Source organism: Mirounga angustirostris, unplaced genomic scaffold (genome assembly GCF_029215605.1).
Source record: "Mirounga angustirostris isolate CCGP_5_RB_7025 unplaced genomic scaffold, mMirAng1.0.hap1 SCAF_7, whole genome shotgun sequence".
NCBI lineage: Eukaryota > Metazoa > Chordata > Mammalia > Carnivora > Phocidae > Mirounga > Mirounga angustirostris.
The window spans coordinates 93611657-93632757 of NW_026991715.1; the positions used below are offsets into that span (position 1 = coordinate 93611657).

Here is a 21101-nt window from a genome sequence, read left to right on the forward strand (position 1 = left end):
GTATTGTCTCGTGACCTTCCACAAATGAACTGTTCTAAATGAACAAGCACATAAAAATGATTTGTAATGGACCTATCAGTGGTGTATGTGTTTACAGGGTGTTGAAAATGTATTCTTAGTCACTTACATACTTCCCTGCAATCTCGTTGACACTGCTCCTCCGCTGATAAATCTTTTGACAGTGAAGGCAGATTTCATCGGAGCCTTCCTCTAAATTCAAATGAGCAAACTCCAATTTAATGAGACCCCTCTGCTCCCCTAATACACACACACAACATCTCTTTCCAAGCGGCCCTGGGTGAGCAATCTCACATCCTCGTCCACTCCCCAGGGCTGGGGATTAGATGCCCGAGAACAGACTTCTATCAGGGAAGGTGCTCGCGCTGATTTAACATCTGCTGAGGCCTTAAAAGCTTTGGTGTTTTGCAAGGTGTGTGAAAGAGGCTTCATTATTTTAGAGATGTGACCTTTCTGTAAATGCCTAGGAATAGAACTTACACGACACTCCCTTAAGAATTTGCAAACATGCGTGTTCCCAAAGACCTACCTATATGCACACATTCATAGCTTTATTCATAGTCGCTCAAAACAGGAAACAACACAAATGTCCATCAGCAGCAGAATGAATAAACAGGTTGTGACCTCTCCATACAGTAGATAACTGCACAGGAATGAAAAAGGACCAGTTTACCAATATATGCAGTGAGGTAGGCGAATCTCATGATTTCAACCACAACAGCAGTCACAGAGGACTGCATATTTTTTATTCTGTTCACATGAAATTTAGGGAACAGGCAAAACTAGTTTCTGGGGCTGGGCAACTAGGGGGAGTGGGGTTGATGATACGGAGATGGAAACCTTTGGTGTCTGCAGGTGGGCTATGGTCATACCTAATATATAAGTGGAAAAAAGTCCTTGAGCTTAGTGATTTGTGAACTTTACTGGGTGTAAGTAACACTTCAATAAAGGACATGTAGTAGATTTTTTTTTTTTAACAAGGATTTTTCTTATATTTATTTGAGAGAGAGCGAGAGCAAGCAGGGGGAGGGAGAGGGACAAGCAGACTCTGCACTGAGCGTGGAGCCCGACGTGGGGCTCGATCTCAGGACCCCAAGACCATGACCTGAGCCGGAATCAAGAGTTGGACACTCAACTGACTAAGCCACCCAGGTGCCCCTGTAGTAGATATTTTAAAACCATATATTAAAACCTTTTAGGGGCGCCTGGGTGGCTCAGTCGTTAAGCATCTGCCTGCGGCTCAGGTCATGATCCCAGGGTCCTGGGATCGAGCCCCGCGTCGGGCTTCCTGCTCGGCGGGAAGCCTGCTTCTCCCTCTCCCACTCCCGTTGCTTGTGTTCCTGCTCTCGCTATCTCTGTCTCTGTCAAATAAATAAAATTAAAAAAATAAATAAATAAAAAAAATAAAACCTTTTAAAAACAAACACATGTACAAACAACCCCCCAAACATCGCTTGAGCTCCTGCTTTGAGCTAAACACTTCCTTGTGCATTATCTCGGTTAATCCTTATGACCTCCCTATAGGTTTGGCATTATTGTCCCCACTTTGGAGATGAGCCTGCAGCTCAGGGAAGGAAAGTGACACGCTCAGTGTTGCACAGCTGGTGGGGGGCAGAGCCAGGATTTGGCCTCTTCCAGCACACACAGGACTTTGTGGGCCGCCTCTGGCTCTCCCTTACCAAGTACACATTCACATTGTACTTAGGGATGCCGCTGGCCTTCTCTGCCTGGGAGATGGCCTCCCCCAAAACTTCGCTTGTGCCTCCTGCACCCTCCTGCCCAAAGTGGTTCTAATCCAGGTGTGTCTTGCCCCCTCAGCATCCCTTTGTCAGCAGCATCACCAGCAACAAGGCCCTGCGGGAGCTGGTGGCCGAGGCCAAGGCCGAAGTGATGGAGGAGATCGAGGATGGCCGGGAGGAGGGGGAAGAGGAAGAGTCCACGGATGCCACCTCTGTAAGGCCTGGAAAGGGCTGGGGTGCTGGGGAGGGACGGGATCCCGGCAGGCCTTGGCTGGTATAAGAGGGGACCTGGGGGGTGCAGGGAGGATTCCTGTTTCTCCCCAGCTCAGGGATTATAGCCCCCCCACGCCACAGGTTACGTATGTCAGCACATGGGCCAGGGTGAGGCAGCGGGGATGTGCTGGCCAGATTCTGTACGCTTTCAGGAAAGAGCAGTAATCTAGATTTTCACATGGGGTCTTCCAGTTTTTAAAAGTTGGTAGCTGACTCATTGCTTCCCTGCCTTTTTCCTCTTGTGGCTCACATGCAAAATGTTTTTAGCACCCTGTGGGATAAATGCAGGTAAAGGCTACACGTGACCGAAGGCAAGAGGCCGAGGGGCTCCGGGCACCCCAGACCCTGTCTGGTTGCCCCGAGTGCCCAGGGGACCCATGTCTTGGCACATTTGTAACCCATCAGCAGCTTCAGCACTTGGCTGAATTTAAATTTAAATTAAAGCTAATTTAAATTTTTAAAAACCTGTGAGCCAAGCAAAACGTGTCTGTGGGCTGGATTCTGTCCTGAGCTGTTGCTTTCAGATCCCTGGTCGACGCCACTTGGGAACGGCCTCTTCCAGGAGGGAAACTTGCTGTCCAGATGGTGCCGTGGAGCGAGTGAGGCAGGGGCTGGACTCGTCTGTCAGGGAATGGGCAGTGTAGTGCTGTCTCGAGTTTGATGGCATCCTGGGAGAAGCCACAGGCTGGCCTGAATCCTTACCAGGATGAGGAAGGGAAGCACCGAGGAGGAGGAGCAGAATCAGCCCTGCAGCCCTAGCCTTTTACGGAGCCCTTGCTGGGGGCTGGGCACTCCGCAACTCTGACGGGAGAACCAGGGCTCCATTTCAGAGATGGGCAAAGTGAGGTCGAGGAATGACGTGGCCAGTTGTGGTGTTAGGCGGCAGGGCCAGGTGTAGGAAAACCATGGTGGGAGAGGGAGGTGGTGTGTCTGGGGCCTGTCTCCAGGAGGACACCGCGGACAGCAAGGTTGGGGAGGGAGGCAGAAAACAGTCACACCGGCCTGGTTTTCCACAGGCAGGAGGCTGACCCTTGTGAGGGTGGTGGGGGCTGAGGGTTTCAGGCAAGGGCTGGGCATTGGTGTGGGGATGATAGGATCAGATCTGAATTCCTGAACTCTCATTTTAGGGTTGTTGAATAAGGAGGTGGATTAGAGTTCCTTCTGGAAGCTTCCATATCCAGGGTTAAAGCCAGCGGCCATTAGGACCCAAGGGAACGCTATGGTGTGATTCCATTAATACCATATTTGAAAACAAGCAAACTAACCTGTAACACTTAGAGATCAATTTCAGGACAACTATTATGTCAAGGGGAGAGACAGACATAGGTGGGGGGGGGGGGTCTCTGAGGTGGGCAGTGTTCCACTCCTGACATGGAAGGTGGCTCTGGGGGTGCTCACTTTATTCATTCCCTGGATGTTTATATTTTATCCACTGAAATGGGTGTTTCATAGTAGCAATGTTTCCAGTACTTACCAGCCCCCAAAGCTCTAAGAAACAAAACAAAACTTTAAAAACGTAGTGGATGATAGACTGAATCTAGCTTCTGGATAGTTTTGGTTTGGTTTTTATGCAACTAAAAAAAACAAAACCAAAAACTTGAATTAGTTGCCATCTAAAAATCAGGCGGTGTCAGGTAAAAATCCAGATTCTGGCCTTGTCTTAAAAGATTGGAAGGTCTGTCTCCATTGTCACAATTAGCTGGAGCAGAGTGGCCACTGCCACCCTTAGACAGGGGATGAGCTGTCCAGCTGGCCACAGTTGCCTCCGCTCGTAGGAGGAAGAACAGGTATTCAATGAACTCGAAACAAGTAGTAATTCTACTGTAGCTTAGACAGTAGGGAGTCGTGAGGACTGTGGCTCACTGGAGAGGGATGACTGTGGTATGTCCTTGACCCTGGCCTACTTCACCTTGTGAGTGTCTGACTTTCCGGCCCTACTGCATCCCTGACTCCTGTCCTAGACATAAAATAGCATGGTCTTGATTCTTTTTCCTTCCTAGCCTCTGGGGAACCATACTCGAGACTCTTCTGAGGTGAGTCAACTGAGTCTCAATACCGACAAGCTTCTCAAAGAATCATCCTTCACCCCAGTGCCACCCAGCCAGCCTCAGGACAGTGTGAATGGGCCGAGCCAGCCCTCTGGGGACAGATCCCTCCAAACCACCAACCCCCCAGATGTGGCTCCTGGAAATGAGACTGGCCTGGCAGTGCCAGCACCCTTCCGGAAGTCCCGGCCAGTGTCCATGGATGCCAGAATTCAGGTGTCTGAGGAGAAGCAAGTCGCTGACCACGGCGGGGACCTCAGTCCAGCAGCCAGCAGGTCCCAAAAAGCAAGCCAGAGCCGTCCCAACAGCAGTGCCCTGGAGACCTTGGGTGCCGAGAAGTTGGCCAACGGCAGCCTGGAGCTCCCTGCCCAGGCAGCCCCGGGCCCGTCCAAGAGGGACTCAGACTGTGGCAGCCTCGCCGCCTCCGAGAGCATGGACTACAACACCTCCCTCTCAGCCGACCTGTCCCTGAACAGAGAAACAGGCTCTCTGTCCATCAAGGTAATGCCACCAGTTCTACCACGGGTTAGGAGCCGGAGTGTGTAGGACGTGCTGCCCAGTTTTGGTTTTGGAAGCCGTTAGTGGCCGCCTTCCCTTTTAAGTGGTTCATGAGGATTGCTCTTCTTTAAAGAGCCTTGAGCTCAATTCATAGTGTAATCTCCAGAATATCTGAGTTCAGTCTGGGATTTAGTCACGCCGGGCAGTTGGCTCAGGTTTAAATTTCAATTTGTGTGTCCATTTAAATTGGGTTTGGTGAAGTTCGGGAGAGAGGGGTCTAGGAGTGAAGTTCTCTTGTTTGCGGGTCAGCCATGTGGTCCAGCTGCTGACTGGTCGATTCAGTTACAGGGAGTGGGCTCAAGGCGCTCTTGGGGCTCAGTGGCCTTTCTGGAGGTGGCTGACGTGAACGACCGTAGCCACTGAGCTTGAGGGCTCAGCATGGAGGCCAACACTGAGAAGTGCTTTAAAGAAAATGGAGGCTCCTTCATCATCTCCGTGTACAGATGAGCAAACGGAGGCTTAGGTGGGGAGTGGAGAGCTGGGCAGCCCCACAGACTTGGTGCTCTGAACCCCACGTGCCATTCTGCTCTCCCAGTGGAAGCCTGGCTGCCCCCTCAGGAAGGGCTGACGCCCCCCTGCCCACACTGATAAATGTCAGGATGTTCTTGAACTCACTCTTGGCCACTTGACCAGGCCACACTGAGGCTCATCCCCAGCCGAGGCTGATTTTAGGGAAGATACTGTATTGTTTTGTTTTTTTCTCCTGTTGTTTACTTGCTGGAAACCACACAGTAGAGACTCAAAAATATTTGCTAAACTAAGGGAAGTGAAAGAAGGAAAAGCAGCCAGCCAGCCCAAGAATTAGCTTCAGGAAGAGAAGGAAAGCACATGTCACCGGACAAGCACAGACAGTGGTTCTAATGTACAAGCAGCATCAGGGCCCATCAGCTGCCTTAAGACAGATAGCCTGTCCCTTCTCCACTTAAAAAGACACTAAGCCAAAAGAAAAAAAAAAAAGGTAATTATAAAAAATAAAGAGCAGAGCAGGGTCTCCCCTGCCTCTTACGGGTGTTGAGAACATTCCTTTGCTGGCTGACTGGCAGTGAGTCCGGGAACACGGCTGTTCTAAGAGTCCATGGGCTGTGTCAGCACCTGCAGCGAGCTGAGGAGCCTGTTACCTTGGGGGGTGGGGGTGGGGGAGGGCAGGAGGCCCCGTGACCCCGAGTAGTCCTAGTGGTGGGGCTGTAGCCCCCTGGCCCCTTTCCTCCCCGCCACTCCTCATCTCTCACCGGTAGTCTGGAGTTGAGCCCTAGCACGTGCCGGCTGAGCACTGGAGGAGGATGAGAGTCGGGTTGGGCTGCTCAGTGCCCATGGTGTCCGGAGCCCCTGGAAGCCTGGGGGGGGCGAGCCCTCAGGGAGTGAGTGCTGGCCACTGGTCCTGGCTGAGCAGGAGCGGGGCTTCAGAGCCCACTTTGAGGGGATGGAGACTTACTGCGGTATGCAGCCCTGGCCTGCCCTCTTTTTTTCTGGCTGGAAGGCCCTCGGGGCAGAGTCCGGACCGCAGGGCTGGGCTACGCCATCAAGGGCCTCGGAAGCCCACTGAGGTCAGAGCGGGGAGATGCCGTGATGACTCCAGGGCAGGCGCACAGGCTCTCAGCTGAGTCGGGAGCAATTTTCAGAGGGTATTCAAACCCCCCGAGGAGTCTTGGCAGCACTCTGAGCAGTTGTGTCTGAAATGCATGATTACTCCCAGGAAAAGATAAAGATTATGAATAATTTCATGGGAGCTGCTCCAGACGGGTGTGGCCTCCCGTGGAGTTCAGGGCAGCTTGGGTTTGACTTCCAAATCAGTTACGAACTTCAGTTTTCCGAGCGCTTTGGATTTGGCATTGTGGTAGGAGATTGTGGTCCGCAGTCCTAACTGTCAGATATAAATACCAAGTACTGAACAGTCGCCATGAGCTGGGCTCTGTGCTGTGTCCCCCACGCACTCTCTCGCTGTGTCTTTGTAAGCACCCTGGGAGGTGAGCACTGCTGTGCTCTTCCTCTGATGAGTTTAGGAAGCTGAGGCTTGGACAGGACAAGGGACTTGCTCAGGGTCACAGAGCCAGTATGTGGTAGAGGGAGGATTAGAACCCGGTTCTTTCTGGTGCCACGTCCTGTGTATGAGAGTGCTGGCAGCCAGGTGTGGGGCCGGGAAGGGGCAGTGTTTGAAGGCCAAGATCAGGGCTGGAGTAGAGGGGATAAGCTCAGACACTCAGGACTCCAAGATGGGAAGCTTGAGGCAAGAGGGGGATGATGGACAGCTATGTCCTACCTGGATGTTGAGGCTGTGGGGCCAAGAAGGCTGTGGGCCACACCCCTGTGTCACCCACAGATTCTTAGCTGAAATCCTGAGCTTTGCCTAATGATTTTACCCCGCCAGGACTCAAGGCTGCACAATAAAACCCTCAAGAGGACACGCAAGTTTGTGGTGGATGGTGTGGAGGTGAGCATCACCACCTCCAAGATCATCAGCGAGGATGAGAAGAAGGATGAGGAGATGCGATTTCTCAGGCAAGCCTGGGATTGGCTGCTGACGGTGGTAACAGGGTGGGGATGTGGTGAGAGGGAGGGTTGTAGGTTCCTTTGGTTACAGAACTCTCTGTGTGTCTACAGCATGAAGTGAGGGATTAAGGACACAAAAGGCAACTGGTTTTGTTCCTGCACTCCCCAGAGCACCCGTCCATTCATCTACCCATCCACCTATCTATTTACTCATCCACCTGCCCATCCATTTACCTATCTGTCCACCCACTCATCTACCCACCATCCATCCATCCACTCCTCCATCCATCTACCCACATATCCATCCACCCACTCATCTACCCGTCATCCATCCTCTCACCCACCACCCACCCACTCTCTCATCTACCCATCAATTCACATTCACCCATCCATCCATCCATCCTCTCACCTACCCACCCACCCACCCACCCACCCACACACTCACCCACCCATCCATCCACTCATCTACCCACCCACCCACCCACCCATGCACCCACTCACCCATCCACCCACTATTCACCCACCCATCCATCCACTCATTCACCCATCCACTCAGCCACCTACCCATCCCTCTACTCATCCATTCATCTACTCACTCACCCACCCATCCATCAATCCATCTACCCATGTACTTGCCCATCTACCAGGTTGGGGGACATGGTAGCGATTCAGATAGTTGAGGCTGTTGCTGTTGTAGAACTTAGACCTGATGGGCCAACATGTGATAAAAAGCCATCCCCAATTGTAGTACACGCTGTGAAGGAAGTAATGGGTGATATGATAGTGAGCCCCTGGGTTGGGGGGAGGCTGCTGTGTGTGTAGGAGACCCCCAGTGGAGTGGCTGGGGGAGCACAGAGGGAGCTGCAAAGCTAAGGCCCGAGGAGTGACTGCTGGGCTTGTTTAGGAAGCTGAAAGGATAGGGCTGGAGTGTGCAGCGTGAGGGCAGAGGTCACGTAGGCCTGTGGGCCAGGGTGGAGTGTGGATTTTATCCCAGGGGCAGCCAGAGTAAGATAGCTGGAGAGTGACTGGCTTTCGTTTCCCTTCGGAAAGATGGCTCTGGAAGCTGCAGGAGTGTGGGCTACAGAGGGCTACAGAGGGCAACGCTGCACAGGGTGACAGGGAGACCCTGTCCAGCACAGTCGGGCTGCAGGCTTGGGCTGGGGCAGTGGCCAGGAGGAGGGAAGAAGGGGTCAGTTCAACATACATCTTGGAGGCAAAACCAGTGAGACTGGTGAGGGGAGGAGAGTGTGAGGCAAAGCTGTCTGCTGGGAGCCATCTCTGCACTTTGGAGGTGCTCAGGCCCCCTAACAGCCCTCCTTGGGGAGACGCTATTTCCCCCATTTTGTAAATGAGGAAACAGTGTTTCTTGGCAGATAAGTTATTTGCCTTGGGCCACCCAGGTGAGAAGCTAGAGCTGCGATTCTAACTAGACCTATCTGTGTGAGGGTTCTACCAGGCTTCCACTGGACCGGAAGCTTCCTGGGGCTGCCAGGGGTGGGGGGCTTAGCAGTCAGGGAGGCCTTGGAGCCAAACCTTTGCAGGATAAATTCATTATTAGTTGGAGAATATTTCTAGAACATTGAACACGTTTATCTTTTTAAAAAGCACAAGCATTCCAAAGCCAAACTGAAGCAGTTTTGGATGCTCTGGGGCACTTTCTCCGTCTAGGGACCACAAAGATGAGAGGCTGACTTTTCATCAGTGGTGTTTCTGCATTTCTGCATGAATGCACGTACACGTGTACACACACACACACACACACGCATCCTGGTCATGGGGGCTGGGGAGGCTCATGACAGAGGGTGGGAGGATGGTTGCTCTTGGAGGATGACACCACCTTCCATTTTCCTGGTCGCCTGGGAGGCGACCTGTTCTCCTAAGCTTCAGACCTCAAGGGCTGAGTTTCCTTTCCATCATCATCTCCTCTCTGGGCAGTTCGGGTTCCTGGGTTGAAACTGTAGATCCACCATACCCCGTCTAGAATCGATGCCCTCTGGCCCTGGCCCTAGGCCCCCACCCTTTTGCTAAGCAGAGGAGCTGTGTATTGCTCAGGTTTGAAAGGTGAGTCTTCGCAGAGGTCGAGGGCCTCTCTCCCAGTCCGGAGGGCCGAGTGTCCTGTGTACCCGGCTAGGCTGCCAGGCTGTGCAGGGGTGTGGAAGGCTCTCATTGTTCCCTGGCTGGCTGTCGCCCCCCACCGCACCCCCAGTCCACCCCCCGGCCTTCATGGATGCTAGGATTTCCAGAGAATTGGGTCACACACAGGCTTTGAACTGTGTGACCAGATACTCACTCTCCCAGACTGAGGCTTCTAGGTCAGAGTTCTTTCTCCTTTTCCCTAAAATTGCTGGGGCCAGTGCCTTCCTTCTATAAGACGTCAGCCTGTCTCTCGGCCTGCCTTCCCTCGTGAGAACCCAGGTGGGGCAGGGAGTTAGTGTTCGCACCTGGCCGCCCACCTTCTTTTGTATTCCTTTGTTTTTTGGTCAGGTGTTCTCTGAGCCTTAGTTTCTTTGGAGTCAGGATTTCTGTGTCTTCGTTAACACACTCAGCCCTCTTAATGCCCAAAGAGCAGAGGCTCAGATGGAAGCTTCTTTATATGGCTGTGAAGAGTGTCTGGTTTTCCAGAGACCTAGAAGCCTTTGCCTCTTGTTATGATCACTCCAGCAGCTACCACTTAGTAACAAAGTTAGCGAGTTTTACCACTTGTCTGCGCATGCCAGGGGGGTACAACAGGCATCCCCGCATTTAGCCCTCAAAGAACCTGAGCGGTAGACATGATCTGTGCAGTTTACAGATGCAGGAAGAGGGGCCTAGAGATCGAGTGACTGCCTGAGTGCACCCAGCCAGAAGTCAGCAGAGCTAAGATTCAAACAAGGTTCCTCTGACCCCCAGGAGCGTGCTGGCCTCTAGTTGGGGGGCGGATGAACTCTGGCCGAGAACAGGACACAGGCCTCATGGACCCAAATCCTGAGAGCCTGCCAGGGAGGCCTGATTCATAGTCAGGAAGCCCACATTCTTTCTGCATCATTTTCTTTTCTGATGACATAAACGATCTGTATCAATCTTCAGTGGATTTGCGCAGAAAGAAACACAGTTAACACTTTGGAGTTTATCCTGCAGTTATTTGTGTGTGTGTGTGTGTGTGTGTGTAAACACATAAACACATATACACACACATCAACAATATATGTGTTACAAAATTAAGGTGTACTCTGTGGTTTAGGTCAAGTTTTTATTGATATTTTGAATAGTTAATACAATGTCATGGTTCGAAATTCAAAGAAACGAAAACAAAACCAAAAAAAAGAAGAGGGCAAATAGTGAAAAATCTCCCTCCCTCCCTTTCCTTTGGTTCCCCTTTCTGTGTTAATATTTTATATGTAATCCTTCTTGAAGTACAGTGTTTAAATAGGAAAGTGAACACACAGACATATAAATTTTTTTTATTTTTCTCCCATAAGGTAGGGTAACAATAATAGACCCACTTGTCAACACCTTGCTTTTTTCACTTAGAGATCATTCCAAATCTGTTCATGTAGAATTGTTACATTTAAAAAAAAAAATTGTCCCATTTTTAACAGATATTTTTCCATGTAATTAAATATTTTTTAAAACTTGATTTTTTTCATGGTTGTGTACACAAAATTAATATCAGGTGGATACATTTTATTTAATTAGACCTATATGATAAACATTTAAGTCATTTTTAGTTTTGGACTATTATAAATTTGTTATGGATATTCTTATTCAGTTATGTTGTGCATCTATGAATATTTCCATAGAATCAATATCTAGAAGTGGAAATACTGTGTCAGAAGGCATGAACTTATTACCAGTTGTCCTCCAGAACGTACCAGTCCATACCATCAGGTTATGAAAAGTATCAATTGCCCCAATACTCTTGCCTTTTTAATGAAAATGGAATTTTTAATTTGCACCTCATATCCATATTAGGTAGTTTTAAAATTTGTTTTTTCTTTCATGTCTCTTCGTGTTTTGTGTTCCTTTTTAAAAGTAGGCTCCTCCTGTTTTTCTAATTGATTCGCAAGTACTCTTTATACGTTGATCATTAATGTTTTGCCTGTCAATAAATAAGTTCAGCCTGAGTTCTAGTCGTGCCTCTGCCCCGTTCCACGTGCCAGCCTCCAGTGTATCTAGCCAGAGTTACGTGATTGCTGAGATGCACATTCTTTCACCCTTCAGGCGCCAGGAGCTCCGAGAGCTTCGGCTCCTCCAGAAAGAAGAACACCGGAACCAGACCCAGCTGAGCAGCAAGCATGAGCTGCAGCTGGAGCAGATGCATAAACGTTTTGAACAAGAAATCAATGTGAGTGTGAGAAAGGATGGGTCCCCGGAGGGCTTCTTGCCCCGTGTTTTCTTTAAGGGCAGTAGAGAGCCCAATTCCTGTGTTTTCCTGATCTCCTGAGGCATTGGCTTTGTAAACCCAGAATCTCATGAAAGCCCCAGTGCTTTTCTGAGTCGTTTGGGAGGGTGTCCAGAGGGACACTGACCTTTGTTGAGTACCATGCAAGGTAGACAGTCCGGTCTGCCTTTTGCACATGAGGAGACAGAGACTCACCAAGGTTAGGTGACTTGTTCCAGGTCACAGGGCAAAGAGGTGGTTGAGCTGGGATTCAAGCCCAGGTCTGAAGATAAGCTCTGGGCTCTCTCCATCTTGCTTCCCATCTTCCTCCCAAGTATAGAGTGACTTTGCTGAATTTCTCCTTCTGCTCCTTCCAGGCCAAGAAGAAGTTCTTTGACACGGAGCTGGAGAACTTGGAGCGTCAGCAGAAACAGCAAGTGGAGAGGATGGAGCAGGACCATGCCGTGCGCCGCCGGGAGGAGGCCAGGCGGATCCGGCTGGAGCAGGATCGGGACTACACCCGGTTCCAGGAGCAGCTCAAACTGATGAAGAAGGAGGTGAATATGTGTTGGGCGGAGGCTGGGGCGTCTAGGTTGCAAGTGATCAAAACCCCAGCCGAGCCCCACTTCAGCAAACAGGGAATTTGGGGAGCTCATATACCTGAGGAGCTCACGTCCGTGTGTCTGGGTTTATGTGCTCCAGCTGCACCGTGAGGAGCCACTTCTCCATCATCTGGGCTCTGCTGTCTTGTGTTGACTTGACTCCCAGGCAGCTTCCTGGACATCCTCCCAGCCTAGCAATCCCAGCTGAAAGAGAGCAGGGGAGAAGGAAGGGATGGCAGCCCAGAGGGATCTGAGATGCTTTGACCAGAAGGGGGAGCGGGTGCTGGGTGGCAAACGCAGTATGTCTTCTGTGCCCTGCCCTCCTTCTGCCCAAACAGCAGTCCCCTAGTTGGGACCCACGTGGCTCTTCTTCTCTTTCCTCTCCCAGCTGGAAGAGGAAGGGGGAGGTGGCAAAGAGGTAGATGGTCCTGAGACAAAGGGAGAGGGGCAGATTTCCCAGCCTGCCTTGGGGAAGGGCATCTGGGTCCCAAAGAACAGTGCACACGTCCCTCTGTGGAGCCTGTCACCGGCAGGCTGGGTCACACTTGCTGGCCATCCCCAGTCTGCAGAACAGCCTCTAAGGGTGGTCTGTGGTGCTGCCGGCCTCAGAGCCCAGCTCCCAGACTGCGGTGTGTGGGTGTGACGTTTGTTGTATCCAGGGGGCCTCAGGCAGCTGCAGGGGCAGGGCTGGGGTGAGACATGTGGGCACAAAACTGAAGGGGGCGCCAAAAACCTTGATCTCATCAAGATAAATAATATCCTAGTGTAGTGTTTTAAAATAAAAATTACTGCAAAATATTCATGATGAACAGAATGTCAGTTACTTAAAAGTCAGCATCCAACAGGGCCAAGATTAGGGTGAGGTGATGAGTTTGAGTCCTGCAAATATAGGGCTGGATCCTGTCTGTATTTAAAATTTTGATATTCATGGGGCGCCTGGGTGGCTCAGTTGGTTAAGCGTCTGCCTTCAGCTCAGGTCATGATCCCAGGGTCCTAGGTCGAGCCCCGCATCGGGCTCCCTGCTCAGCGGGGAGTCTGCTTCTCCCTCTCCCTTCTCCTGCTGTTCCCCCTGCTTGTGCTCTCTCTCTTGCTCTCTGTCAAATAAATAAAATCTTAAAAAAAAATTTGATAGTCATGATTTTGGGCATGAATTCTGAAATTTTTAAATGCAATTTATCTTGATTACTGAAGTTTATGGTATTCCCTTTTATACCTGAGATGAGTGCCTCACTGGCCTTACTTGGCCCTCCTGCTGAGAGCCAGGCCAGTGGGCTGGGGTACGGTGCTGATACTAAGCACACCCCCAGCTCCAGGGCAGAGGGCACAGGCTTGGGAGTCAGGCCTGGTTCTGAGTCTTGGCTCTGGACCACTAACTATGTTGAGCTTTAGACAGCAACTTTCCTGAGTCCCACTTACCTCCTATCAAAATGAGAGCTACTCAGCACCTCTTTTATTGACTATCCATATGATGGCACTGTGCTAGGTGCTGGGGGTACTGAGCAAAAGAGAGAGGAACCCCACTCTCAAGATGCTGTTCACTGCCACGGAAGCCAGAAGGTTTTGGCCATTATAGGTGTGCATTTTCTATACCCATCTCTTTCTCCTTTCCTTCTGGCACTCCCCAAAACACGAATATTACACCTTTGGTATTTTCCTGTAAGTCTCTAACACTTTAGTCTTTGTAATCCTTTCTCTCCGTTCATGTTATATAATTTTTATTACTCGCTCTTCAAATTCCCTGGCCCCTCTGTCACCTCCATTCCCTTACCCTGGCTCTGTCCAGTGCTTTCTGTGTTTAGTGTCAGATGCTGTATTGTTTAGTCCTAAGTTTTTTTGCGTGTCTTTTTTTTTTTTTATTCTTATGTCAATCCCCATACATTACATCATTAGTTTTAGATGAAGTGTTCCATGATTCATTGTTTGTGCATAACACCCAGTGCTCCATGCAGAATGTGCCCTCCTCAATACCCACACCAGGCTAACCCATCCTCCCACCCCCCTCCCCTCTAGAACCCTCAGTTTGTTTTTCAGAGTCCATCGTCTCTCATGGTTCGTCTCCCCCTCCGATTTCCCCCGCTTCATTCTTCCCCTCCCGCTACCTTCTTCTTTTTTTTTTCTTAACATATATTGCATTATTTGTTTCAGAGATACAGATCTGAGATTCAACAGTCTTGCACAATTCACAGCGCTTACCAGAGCACATACCCTCCCCAGTGTCTATCACCCAGTCACCCCATCCCTCCCACCCCACCCCCACTCCAGCAACCCTCAGTTTGTTTCCTGCAATTAAGAATTCCTCATATCAGTGAGATCATATGATACATGTCTTTCTCTGTTTGACTTATTTCACTCAACATAATACCCTCCAGTTCCATCCACGTCGTTGCAAATGGCAAGATCTCATTCCTTTTGATGGCTGCATAATATTCCATTGTATATATATATATATATATATATATATATATATATATATATATATACCACATCTTCTTTATCCATTCATCTGTCGATGGACATCTTGGCTCTTTCCACAGTTTGGCTATTGTGGACATTGCTGCTATAAACATCGGAGTGCACGTACCCCTTCAGATCCCTACTTTTGTATCTTTGGGGTAAATACCCAGTAGTGCAATTGCTGGATCATATGGTAGCTCTATTTTCAACTTTTTGAGGAACCTCCATACAGTTTTCCAGAGTGGCTGCACCAGCTTGCATTCCCACCAACAGTGTAGGAGGGTTCCCCTTTCTCTTGCGTGTCTCTTTTTAAAAGATTTTATTTATTTATTTGAGAGAGCACATGTGCATGCGTGTGGGAGAGGGGCAGAGGGAGAGGGAGAAGCTGACTACGCACTGAGCACAGAGCCTGATGCGGGGCTCGATCCCACGACCCCAAGATCATGACCTGAGCTGAAACCAAGAGTCAGATGCTTAACCAACTGAGCCACCCCAGGCGCCCCTTGTCTCTTTTTTAAGGTTTGTATTTCTCTGTTTCCATTAACCTCAAGTATGTTTACCTTCACCTGATGGAGTACAGTTATAATAGCCACTTTAAAGTTTTTGTCTGGTAATTCCAATGTCTGGGTCATCCTGGAATTGGCATGTGACGGTTTTTTTTTTTTTTTTGAAAATCGGTCCTAGTTCCCGATTCTTTGTATGTTAAGTTTGGATTTATCATTGCCATTTTGAATGTTACCGTCTGTAGACTCTGGGTCCTGTCATAGTCTAGAGAATGTTGACTTTTTTATTTTAGCAGGCAGTCTGATCCTGGTAGTCTCAGACCACAGGTTCTGTCTTGTCTGCTGTGGGTGGAAGCTCCAGTCATAGTGTGGTTTTCAAAGCCCCTGCTATACTGCTTTGGGTCTGTCTTGTCGCGCTCAGCTCGGGTGAACTTGAGATGTGCGCGGGCTCATGCACAGAATTAGGGTTTCCCTCCTCCTGCTGCCCTCTCTCTGGGATTCTTCCCATACACTCTTTGACCCGCACAAGCCCAGAACATGAGGTTTCTTACAGAGTTTTAGTTAGCGTTCTCGCTGCACCACTGTGCAGGTCTGGGACTGGTGCAAAGCCAGGAGCACAAAAGGAAAAAAAATTAGGAAACTGTCCTAACCTCTTCTGTAAGTTTTGGCTCCTCTCATGGTCACCTGTTTTTGTTTACTTTTCAGAGCCCTGGGGTGGTTCTTTTTTGTATTTTACCAGGGTTTTTCATTGTAGTCAGTAGGAGAGAGAGGCTGCTCTGGCTTACACTCACCGTGCCGGAAGAACTCCCCTGGAATGTTCTTTTGATCATGGACAGTATTTTTCCACCAGCTGCTCCTAAGAGCCCTCTGCCAGTGAGTTTGGGGTGTCAGACACCTGGAAAGGTGTGGGTTCCTCAGAACTGTCTCAGGAGTTCTGGGTGCCTTAGAGAGAAATGTCATGAATCTCTTCTCCCTCTTCTGTTATAAAAGACAGAAGCTATTTCCAGCTGGCTTGAGCACGCTTGCTGGCCTCTGACCAGGAGGGCAGAAGTGTCACCAGGAATCCTTCCTTTTCAGGTTTTGGCATTGCCTCCTGGCACTGAGTTCTGTCTCAGGCAGGCCCCTCCAGGGTGGCCCACCGGGGCCTCCATCCTCCCAGTTTAGCAACCCCAGAGGAGAGAGAGCAGCTTTCCTCAATAGTTCCGGCACACATCCTAAAGCTCTCACTGGCCCAGCGAGGGTCATATGCTCGTCTCTGAACCAGTCCCTGAAGCTGGGGCGTGGAATATGGCGACTGACAGCCTGCGTCATGTGCCCGGCCTCGAGCCAGATGGAGGGGGCGGGTGCTGTCAGCCCCACCTGAACCTCAGGAGCTGAGGAGACGGTGCCTGAAGTGTGTCTTCTTAACCAGGGAGCTAGCACCCCTGAGGGGTTAAAAAATAGCTTCGATTATTATAATGGTTTAACAGATTGATAGTTTATCTGTGGGATTACTATTTCCTGGGGGCGGGTGATTAGGAAGAAAATGTCTGAAGGTTGAGAAAGGCTGCCCAAGGGAAACGGAGGTGCCACCATCAGAAGGGGGCTGGCTAGCAAGCAGCAAAAGCAGCACCTCTTCGCTCCGGGCGAGTCCAAAACCGGAGCCAGCAGCAGACAGCAGTAGGCCAGTGGGGACCACTTGTCTGAGGGGCGTGGTGGAGAGAGGGGTTGGGGGCCAGTGTCTAGAAAGCTGAACCCTGTCTTTGGTCTCCCTGACCCAGGAGTTCAGGGGTGAAGACTTCTTCTCTAGGAAATGTGAGGAGGGAGCCTGACCCTGCCACTCTCCGCTGTTTCTGGTGCAGGTGAAGAACGAGGTGGAGAAGCTCCCCAGGCAGCAGCGGAAGGAGAGCATGAAGCAGAAGATGGAGGAGCACGCACAGAAAAAGCAGCTTCTCGTGAGTCCTTGCCCCTTAGTCGGGGAGCAGAGGGGCTGGAGAGTCCCAGGTTTGAGACCCTGAATGATCAAGATCCCCCTCTGTCTATGCCCATGCCTTGCCCCTTGCATACCCATCTCTCACTCTGAATGCTGAAATCCAGCCTCTCCTTGTTAGCACCTTCCCCAGGCAGCCTTCCTTGACTGCTCTCACTCTAGCTAGAAGTGAGCTCCCCGGCTTCTGGACACCCAGCCCTTTACATCTACTTCTTCCAAAGCGTTTAGTGCCTCCTGCCTTGTCTTAGGGCTGTTCGTATGTCATATCTCCTTGAATAACCCAGTACATCCACCTGCCCACTTGGCATCTTTTGGAATCTCAGATGTCAAACCCACGATCTCCCAGGCCGGGCCCTGTTCTTAGATTCTGAGGGGGCACTGTCCTCCATCCTGCGTCAGGCCAGAAGCCTTGTCATTGTCATTCCTGACACCTCCTTTCCCTCCAACCCTTTATCACCTAAAGCATGGGTTGTGGGGGGTTTTTTTTGTTTGTTTGTTTGTTTTAAGCTCCAAACTGTCTCTGGATCTCTTCACTTTGTCTGCGTCTCTGTGACTCTAGCTATGGTCATCTTTTGCCTGGACTGCTGCAGTAGCCTCCCAGCTAGTCTCCCTGCTTCCTCTCTTGCTCTCCTACAGTTTTCTCTCCCACCAGCCAGTGTGATCAACGTGAATTCCAAATCTGATCATGTCACTCTCCCCCTATAGCCTTGTGTCTTGAAAGCCTTCAATGGCTCCCACTTTGTCCATAAGATAAGACCAGCCTCCTCATGTGCTTACAAGGCCCGGTGGGTCTGGTTCCAGAGAGCCTCTCCCACCTCATCTCAGTCCCCTCTGCCCCAGCCTCACCAGCCTTCTTCGTAGCCCTTGTCAGACCACATACTCATTTTCCTCCCACGATGGAGTCTATACATTTTGCTTCCTCTGCCCCCAAATGTACCCTTAAAAATGCTTTGTGTATTTCCCGGTTTAGCATTCATGGCTTACCAGGGTAGGTGCTGTTCGTTTTTCCCTTTGCAGAGGACGAAACTAAGGCTCGGGGAGGTGACTCTCTACAGAGTTAGCAGTATGGGGCACGGCCCCAAACTCAGTCTGCCTCCAGGCTTCATGTTCTCTGCAGGACACCATCATACTGTCCTACAGCCTGTCCCTGATGCTACCATCAGAAAAAGAATTCCGGGCTGGGGAGGGGGGCGGGGAAGACGGCCCCCAGCCCCACAAGGGAGAGCACATTGGCTCTTTAAGGAAGCCATTTGGCAGTGGCATCAAGAGCCTCAAAAATGTGCACATTCTTGGCCTGGATTTTCTGTTTCTAGAGACTAGTCCTGAGGATAAATCATCTCAGAGGTTTACAAACAGTTAGCTACCAGAGTGTGAGGAGCAGCACCACCTAAAATAGAGATGACCTGGAAACAACCTATTAGGTAGTGGGTGAATAAGCTAGGGTACGCCTGGGCCATGAAATATTTTCAGCCATTAAAACTCATTTGATAGAAGATTACATTATGACATGGAAAGGTATTTTTAATTTTAAAAGTAACAGTAAAATAGACCCAACAAAAGTTAGCATCTTAACCATTTTTAAGCATACAGTTCAGTGGTATTAAGTACATCCACACCACTGTGCCAGCCATCCCCATCACCCATCTCCAGAACCCTTCATCTGGCAAAACTGAAACTACTACTGAATAAATAGTAACACCCCATGATACCCCTCCCCCAGTCTCTGGCAACCACCATTCTACTTTGTCTCCACGAATCTGACCTCCTATACATGGGATCATACAGTATTTGTCCTTTTGTGTCTGCTTTACTTCAATTAACATGCCCTCGAGATTGACCCATGTTGTAGCATGTGTAAGAATTTCCTTCCTTTTCAGGGCCGAGTAATGTTCCACAGTGTATCTGTACTACATTTTGTTTATGCACTCTTCTGTCTGTGGATAGTTGAGTTGTTTCCCCCGTAGCTATCGTGAATACTGTTATGAATATGGGTGTACAAATCTCTAAGTCCTTTTACATAAACATGTTTGTATAGATACCCCCAAACCAGTTGCTACTCCTGGGTGATAGGATTTGTGGGGATTTTTGTTTTTGCTTATGTGTTCCCTAAAGTATCTAAATTTTAATTTTTTAACTCTTGCAAATTAAAAATACAGGCAGAAATAGGTACAACCGGAACCCCCTTACCTGATCTCAGGAATTATGAACTCATGTTCCCTTACTCCCCCACCCTTCTGTGTTATTTTAAATCAAATCCCACATATCCTGTCATTTCACCTGTAAATGTCTCAGTATGTATCTCTCAAAAAATCCACAATGCTACAAACGTACCTAAACCTTTAAATATTTAACAATAATTACTTATTGACATATTTGCAGTTGAATCATTAGTTACATTTCCAGTTGTCTCATTAATTTTTTTTTTTACAATTTGATTGAATCAGGGTCCACATAAAGTGCACTTGCCACAATTGGTTGACGTGTCTCTAAGTCTCACATTTCCCCATATATGTCTTCTCTGCTGCTCGTGATGACTTTTCTTCTGTAGTAACAGTAGAGGGTGAGACGCCGAGGCCAGCGCTAAAGGTCTGTCCTCCTCTCTCCCACACAGGACCGGGACTTCCTGGCCAAGCAGAAGGAGGACCTGGAGCTGGCGATGAAGAAGATCACGGCTGACAACAGGCGGGAGATCTGTGACAAGGAGCGCGAGTGTCTCACTAGGAAGCAAGAACTCCTTCGAGGTGGGTGCCAGAGAGTGGGCTCTGCTAGGAACTGCTAGGTTCTTCTCCATCCTAACACCAAACAGCATCCTTCAGAGTGAAACATGGGGACAACCCCCACTAAAGTCAGGACTGAGGCACAGATACCAGTTGTCACCAACAGTATTCCTGATAAGGGAGGGAGGGATTTAGGGTGGGTAGAAATTGTAAATAAGTACACCGGGTGAACAGGCTGCCGGGAGTGGGGACAGTATTGAGCCCCTTATAAGAGCTATTGTATATCGAGCGACTGCTTTGCCAGGCCGTATGCCAGTCTTCATGGCTCAGTCTCCTTGAATCTTCACCTTAATGCAATGAGGCATTTTTGTAGACGAGAAAACAGATGCTTGCAGAGCGACTGTGCTTTGGCTGAGGTTGCTTGGCTAATGGGTGGTAGAGTGGGCCTTGACCACGGGTCTCCTCTTGAAGCTGAGCTCCTAACCACCCTGGTGTGGTGGGGCTCTGACAGGTTTGCACGCTGGCGGGTCCCTCACAGCACGGGATCTTCCGGAGACCCCAGTGTGGGCCACTCCCAGAGGGAGGGCAGAGGAACTCCTGGGGAGGGAGGGCTTCTGTATCTGGATGGGGTCACTCAGCAGGGGGTCCTAGGGTAGAGCTTTGAAGGGCAGCAGGCCTTAGGGTCTTTCTATAGCCCTGGCTTTATCTCATCTCTGCCTAGCAGATGTTTGGTGCAGTTTTGTGTGGGTGTGCAAAGCAAGTGGGCTCTAAATGGCCAAAGATCTGTTGTTTGAGCTACATGTAAAACAGTTGGATGGGTGAAGATTTGAGTGTGGCACCTGTGGGCTTTTGAGCCAACGGTGCAGCCTGTCGTGAAGAGGTAAAAGACATAGGGCCAGGGTACCAGCACCGTCTCCGGCTTCCTGACACAACGAAGAAGCTACAGCCAGCGCTGTGATGGCCCACACAGCTGAGCAGTGTAGACCCCTCAGTACTTGGGTGCGGGCCAGCAAAATGGGGTCCTGCATGTTCTGACGTTCTGAGGAGCCATAGATGTTTCAGGAAAGCCCGCATTTTCTTTTTTTGTCCCATGATGTCCAGAAGAACCACCCTACTTGTGGGGCAGTGGTTCTGATTTTGGTCAGGAAGCCAAATCACCGTTCCGATGTACTGTGGGTGGCTACCGGTTTTCACAGATCGGAATGCAGTGCGATAAACTGACCATTCTTAGTGGGTTGAGCACAGCCCGCTCTGTGTCTTGCAGGGCATGAGGTCTTCATCTGACACCAGCTCCCTGTGGCTGAGCAGAGGATCAGATAATAGACTTCCAGTGATAAAATGCCAGATACTTATGTCTCAATCATGTATATATAAGG

The 21101-nt window shown here is 49.8% G+C and overlaps 1 protein-coding gene and 1 long non-coding RNA gene across 11 annotated transcripts in view; one reads left to right on the plus strand and one right to left on the minus strand.

Annotated features, from left to right (window-relative positions):
* The window catches only part of STK10 (serine/threonine kinase 10), a 120877-nt gene that overhangs the window by 81569 nt on the left and 18207 nt on the right, over positions 1 to 21101 (plus strand). For all 7 annotated transcript variants that reach the window (XM_064596564.1, XM_045901324.3, XM_064596565.1 and 4 more), the window contains exons 8-14: positions 1837 to 1971; positions 4031 to 4576; positions 6999 to 7129; positions 11321 to 11444; positions 11858 to 12037; positions 16881 to 16973; positions 19620 to 19749. In XM_064596564.1, the coding sequence (XP_064452634.1) occupies positions 1837 to 1971; positions 4031 to 4576; positions 6999 to 7129; positions 11321 to 11444; positions 11858 to 12037; positions 16881 to 16973; positions 19620 to 19749 (1339 nt within the window). The remainder of the gene's footprint in view (positions 1 to 1836; positions 1972 to 4030; positions 4577 to 6998; positions 7130 to 11320; positions 11445 to 11857; positions 12038 to 16880; positions 16974 to 19619; positions 19750 to 21101) is intronic.
* Positions 12037 to 21101, minus strand: part of LOC123861873 (uncharacterized) — a 71923-nt gene continuing 62858 nt past the window's right edge. For 2 of the 4 annotated variants that reach the window (XR_010413223.1, XR_010413222.1), the window contains one exon: positions 12037 to 12286. This is a non-coding gene — a long non-coding RNA (uncharacterized LOC123861873). Of the gene's footprint in view, positions 12287 to 19742; positions 21026 to 21101 lie in introns of those variants that run through there. The other 2 variants (XR_010413221.1, XR_008508069.2) reach the window with 1 other exon arrangement.